Here is a 6,226-nt window from a genome sequence, read left to right as displayed (position 1 = left end):
GTTCCGCAGAATTCCGCGTAACCTACGAGGTGGCGCTCCCGTCGCCGTTCCCTTTCCCCCATGAGGGAGACTTCCCTCCTCGCCCAGCCGGGGGCTGTCCGTCCCGACGGCCGACGATGAAGATGGGCCGCATCGAACTCCCCACGGCCCGTCGCCGCAGGAGTACCACAGGGCTCAGTGCTGAGCCCATTCCTATTCAACCTGGCCATGGCAGGACTACCAGCCTCCCTCAAATCCAGGTCCTCCCACCGGGTGAGGTGCTCTGTCTATGCAGACGACGTGGCCCTGTGGGTGAGGGGCACACCCAGGAGGATCCGTTCTATGCGTACATCTCTCCAGAGGGCCCTGAATGCTGCACAGGCCTACCTATCGTCCATCGGCCTCACAGTGTCCCCGGCAAAGACGGAGGCCCTGCTGTACCACCCCAGAGGGCGTCGGGCGCACATCACCACCCTGCGGCTAGGTGCGGATGGGCTCACGTGGCGGACCCAGGTGAAGTACCTCGGCCTCCTGATCGACCGACGCCTCACCTGGCTTCCTGCGGTGGGGTCCCTCCTGCCTCGTCTACGACGAATCGGCCAGGCGGTCCAGCGCCTCCAGGCCAGGGACAAGGGCTGCTCTCCTTCCTGGGCCCTCCGCCTCTACCACGCAGCGGCCACGTCTCTAGTTACATATGCCCTCCCGCTGGTGACCCTGCCACCTGCCCGCCTTCGGACTCTAGAGCTTGGACACCGCTCCGTCCTGCGGCAATGCCTGGGCCTCCCGCGTATCTCCCCCATCGCTGCCACTCACGCGGAAGCAGGGTCCTGGCCGCTGTCCCTCCTGCTCCTCCAGATGGGTCTGCGCCATGTGAACCGCCTATACCATGCTCCAGACGGAAGGGCCCTCCTGTCTCGGCTCCGCCGAGCACCGGACTCCCGCATGGGGCTCCTGTATAGCACTTTCCACAGGCTCTTCGGCCCCCCTGTCAACCAGGCACCATTCCCGCCCCCACCAACAAGGCCGCCGCTTCCCATCTCGGTGGACATCCGGAGCTGCAGTAGGCGCCGTACACCTGTTGCTGCCCTGCAGCAGACTGCTGCCACCCTGCTGCAGGAGTCCCTGGGAGGACATCTCCAGGTCTACACCGACGGCTCGGTACTTCCAGCAACAGGCCAGGCCGCTGCGGCCTGCGTAGCACCGGCCTTAGGTGCAGCACTGTCGTGCCACCTGCGGTTCCCAGCCAACTCCACGGCGGCTGAACTGGCGGGCCTCCACCTGGCAGCAGACCTGCTCCTCCTGCTGCCTGGACAGCAGCCCGCAGTCATCTTAACCGACTCGAGAGCAGCCCTCCAGCTGCTGCGCCAGCACCAGCCCAGACAGCACACGGTGGCCAACCTTAAGGCCCGACTTATGGCCATCCAGGATGCTGGCCGTCCGGTCTCCCTCCAGTGGCTGCCTTCACACGTTGGCATCACTGGGAACGAGGCTGCGGATCAGCTGGCCGGAGCCGCCCACACCAATGGCTCCCCGGTGTCCTCAAAAGTAACGCAGCTGGACTTCGCCCGTCCTGCTCTTCGGCAGGCCGTACGGGCCCTCCACCCCGATCCCCGCGTGGCCTCAGGAGTCCGCTTCATGCGGGTACCCGACTGCCTGCCACGGAGGGAACGGGCCCTAATCCTGCGACTACGAACGGGCTGCTCATGGACACAGGCCCGGCTACACCGACATGGCAGAGCCCTGTCCCCGGCCTGCTCCTTCTGTGGGGCAGACGAGACTCTGGGCCACCTCCTCTGTGCCTGCCCGAACCTAGAGGCCGCCCGGCGTGACATGACTGCAGGGTACCGCAACCTAGGGCTGCCCTCCTACTCGGACCAAGACCTGCTGCACCCAAAGCGCAGCCAGACTGAGGCCTTCCGACTGCTGCTGGAATTCCTACAATCTACGGGATTAGCCACTCGGCTATAAGCCTGGCTCGCATTTCGTGATCCAGAACACGGCCCATATTTCCTGGAAACCCCCAGCTGTCGGCGCAGCTGATGACTTTGGCGGCGGCTTGTTCACCACCTCGACACCTGCCGTGGTGCCCTGAACGGGAGCGCGGGGCCCCGACGCGCCGTCTCCCATGGCGGTATCCCCCTGCTGCTGTCCTGAAGCAGCCCCCCGGCGGTACGACCAGGCCCGCATCCCGAGATCCTGGATACGGCCGCCGGTCCCTTGTGCGCCAGCCCGCTGGCACCCCAGCTGTAACCACAGCTCCTGCGCGCCGCCGGAAACGGCGGTTTTCCTTAGCGCACCCCGCCGCGCTGCTACCCTGTAGCAGTTTACCCCGCGGTCCTCATCGGCTGCCACATGGTGGCCTCCTGCACCCAACCCGGCTGAGCTGTAGTAATCGCCCACCTCCGCCCAGCCTTTCGGCCGGACCGGGGAAATGAGCTGCCTGCCTCCTGCAAGCCCCCGACGTGCACGCGCCGCTCTCAGTGCGTGCCGTTCACCCTCCCCAGTTGTGGCTACTGCTGCTGCTGGGACCTGCCTTCCTGGACACCACGGACCTCCAGCGCGCGTTGCAAGCGGACATCCCCCTCCCCACATCCCCTTTCCCCATCCCCGCTCCAAGCTGTGCCCCCGCGATATGGGTGGCAGAAATCGAGCACATTCCCCCACATAGCCACAAGAAGATCGAAATGGAGGGGGGAAACAGGTTCTCCACATCCCTCCCTCCTTAAATGTCGGCCTACGGTTGAACCCGTCCATGGATGCCATCGACGAAGGGGCCACGAGCGTTGCGATGATGACAGCAAGACAGCTCGTACAGGCGGGGTGCCGGGGTCATCCTATGAGCAGCAAGGTCACCGGGCACCCGTCCTTGTCCCGCGGCAGGCATCCAAAATTAGCGTATCGGGAGGGTGTTGTTCGCGCCGACGCGCCTTCGTTGGAAGGTAGAGGGGCTGGCCCCCCTCTAGTAGCCGCTGCAAACTGCTCGCCGGAGACTCTGCAGCTCGATGACTCATGGCCGCAAGGCAGCAGGCAGAGAGACCCATACAATGGACAGCAGGCCGGGACAGCTTCTCTTGAACTCTGCATATCGCTCCTAGGATCTCCAAAAGTTTGCATCAAAAACAATGGAGACCGCGTAAACTCACCGTTTGGTAAAGTGCGGAGCAACGCAAGTGCCAAACAATCCTATCCGGCACCGCCCAAACGCTCGGTTCATTTGAACGTAGCTGGCTCTCTTCGGACGAAGCACATTCGCGGTTCGTTTTCCGGCATGGTGATGTTAAGCTCACTTGAGCTGCGTTAGCGTCTCTGGTTCCACGAAATTATATAAATTCGCTTCGCAGCCAAAAAAAAATGAGTTCGAACAAAGTCAGCTTTCTGTAGTTGAGCGAGACCTCTCGGCTCTAGCGAGGTTAAATATACAAGCAAGCCCGTTTGCGCGTGCTTGTGCCACGGTACGACTGTGTCCTCCCAAAAGCGACAGGCAGCTCCCGAAGAGCCTTAGGCCTACTCGCTCTTACACTTCCGGGTGCCAACAAAGGGCCAAGGACAATAGCTAGAACACAACGCCACGAGGAGATACGTCTCTGCCAAGGTGACCCTAACGCGAACGGCGCCTACCGCTTCCCGCGGTGTCGCAGCGCCCCGGTGCTTTTCCTGTAATCACGACTGCAATCCAAAGCAGCTGACTACGGCACCCGGCTCCCAGAGCCAAAGAGACAGAACAGAGAATATTTACAACTATGTACAAGAAAAATCGGGCCACCCTCCAGGCTTCCGCATTCACTCGCTTCTGGCTTGCTGTTCTCCGTGGGCGTCTCGGTCTCGCTCTCCATGAGCGGACCTCGTAGGTTCACCTTCCACAGGTGTACCGATGAAGTGCTCATCAAAATCTTAGCATGCACGGCAATCCTCCCATGCTGCTCTCCACAGTATTAATAGCAGTCGATGAAACAAAAGTCATTCTTGTTTTACAAAGCATCAAGCATCGAAATGGTATGAGTTTCACGGCAACGAGACCACCGCAGAATATCCATAGCGCATGCTGTCGACCACCTATGCATCTCCTACATTTGTTGCCGAGTTTCATGATACTATTAATACCGTCATAACGCGTCCCACTTCGTCCCTAATCTTTCTATTGGGCGACTTCAACTTTCAGGTTATTGTCTTCGCTTTGCTGCGGCCTTCCTAATTTTCGTAAATACGCAAAGAATTCACTAACTTATGCTACTTACCGCAATCTCTACTCAGCCTACTAGAATTTCCAAATTTACAGAAAATGCAATAGACCTAGTACTAATCACAAGCCCAGAGCTGTGTTCAGAAATAATCCACGTGCTTCATTTAAGCTACCATTCTTTACTAAATTTTTCTGTGAACATTCCCATACAAAAATCTGCTTGCCACACTAAAATGATAAGCATGTATTATAGCGCTGATTTCAACAAAATCAATAACGAACTAAGCTTTTTTCCTGGAAACTTTTTTAGACAAACTCCACTTGTGATCGGCGAATGCAAACTTTAGCTTATTGAAGATCAAAATCTAGATCTCACCAATCGCTTCATGCCCACTCGTATGTTCATCTTAACCACTTGTCTAACCGCAAGAAACGTTTCTTACTGCAGCTAAAGCATCAAGCACTGATCATGACTGGTCTCGTTACTGCTCTGCTGCTGACACAATCACGCGGTCACAAATTCTAAAATTAAATGTTATTTTCAAGCTTTTCAAGTGTGAAAAGAAGGATTTGCCTCAACTGCCTCATTAAAACTACCTTTTCATGTATTCTGTATTCATTAATTTTGAAGGTATACATAACTGACAATATTAAAACATCCTCCACTGCTGGTTTTGCATAATTACTGCGAAATTCCCCCCAAAAATACTTTAATGCTTTCATTCCTTGAATTAAAATATTTCAGCAGTCATTCGACAAGAGTGAACTAACTGCCGATTGGAAGATAGGTAAGGTGGCTCCTGTGCATCAGTGTCGTTATAAGCACTAACCTTTTGACTAACGGCCCATATCTATTATCAGCATCCAATGTAAAATCTTGTAGCTCATACTGTATTCATGCATTGTCAGTTTCCTTGAACCTAACTCGTTTTTTAATCACTCTCAGCAAGGTTTAATGCGAAAAACAACTACTCTTATCCATATTATCACTGATAAACGGTGAAGCACTCAAACCAGGTTTAATTAGACGTGCTGGGCGTGCAATACAGCAGGGAGCTCGAGCGAGGAAGAAGATAAAAACCTCTAGCAACCTAGAGTGCGCAAGGCACGGCAAGTCCCATCTAAAACAGTTCGGCCGCGGTATGGCGCTACTGGATTGATTGGGACTGTGGCATTACTCCCCCTCTCTGAAGGGCAACGACTCGGTGCCACAACAATGAGAAGCACGAAGACAAGAGACGGCGCATGTGTCCGGCGGCTGGTGTGGACACGCCTGAAGCGCTAGCGGGCGTGGTACGGCTTCATCCATGCGACATGGACGACTTCGGGGGTCGGCCGTCTCGAGGAGCGAACTGTAGCCTGGGAGAGAACTTCATAGTTCACCTCACTGACTTGGCGGAGCACCTCATAGGGGCCAAAATATCGCCGTAGAAGCTTCTCAGAGCACCCTCGCATGCGGATTGGGCTCCACACCCAGACTTGTTCGCCAGGCTGGTAGCGCACATTTCGGTGGCGGAGGTTATAGCGCCGAGCGTCGAGAACTTGCTGGTGCCGGATGCGCTCTCTAGGTAGTTGGCGGGCGGCCTCAGCGTAACGAACGAATTGGGCAGCACCCATAAGAGAAGAGGTAGTGCTAGCTGGAAGCAGGACTGCATCCAGCATGGTTGTGGCTTCGCGACCATGTACTACACGAAAAGGAGTGAAGCGTGTCGTTTCCTGGACTGCAGTATTATAGGCAAATGTGACGTAAGGGAGTATGGCGTCCCAATTCCGGTGGTCCGCATCGACATACATGGAAATCGTGTCGGCGATCGTCTTGTTGAGCCGTTCGGTGAGGCCGTTGGTTTGAGTGTGGTAAGCGGTTGTCTTGCGGTGACTGGTGCCGCTCAGGCGCATAACCTCCGACGTAAGGGCCGAGGTTGATTACGAGAAAGCATTCGAATCAGTGGAAACCTCAGCAGTCATACAGGCATTGCGTTATCAGGGGGTAGAAGAGCCTTATGTCAAAATACTGGAAGATATATATATATAGCAACTGCACAGCTACTATAGTCCGCCATAAAGTCA

At 56.2% G+C, this 6,226-nt stretch overlaps 1 protein-coding gene across 1 annotated transcript; it reads left to right on the top strand.

The window, feature by feature from the left end:
- Window positions 1–207: 207 nt before the first annotated feature.
- Window positions 208–1,947, top strand: LOC144109833 (uncharacterized). The gene has a single exon (XM_077642614.1). It carries the CDS (start codon window positions 208–210, stop codon window positions 1,945–1,947), a length of 1,740 nt encoding a protein of 579 aa, XP_077498740.1.
- The last annotated feature ends 4,279 nt before the right edge of the window (window positions 1,948–6,226 follow it).

Source organism: Amblyomma americanum, chromosome 11 (assembly GCF_052857255.1).
Source record: "Amblyomma americanum isolate KBUSLIRL-KWMA chromosome 11, ASM5285725v1, whole genome shotgun sequence".
Taxonomy (NCBI): domain Eukaryota; kingdom Metazoa; phylum Arthropoda; class Arachnida; order Ixodida; family Ixodidae; genus Amblyomma; species Amblyomma americanum.
This window is presented reverse-complemented; position numbering and strand designations above follow the sequence as displayed.

Bases quoted from the DNA above. Each gene is read 5' to 3' on its own strand.
- LOC144109833 (XM_077642614.1), top strand. From the start codon at position 208: ATGGCAGGACTACCAGCCTCCCTCAAATCCAGGTCCTCCCACCGGGTG.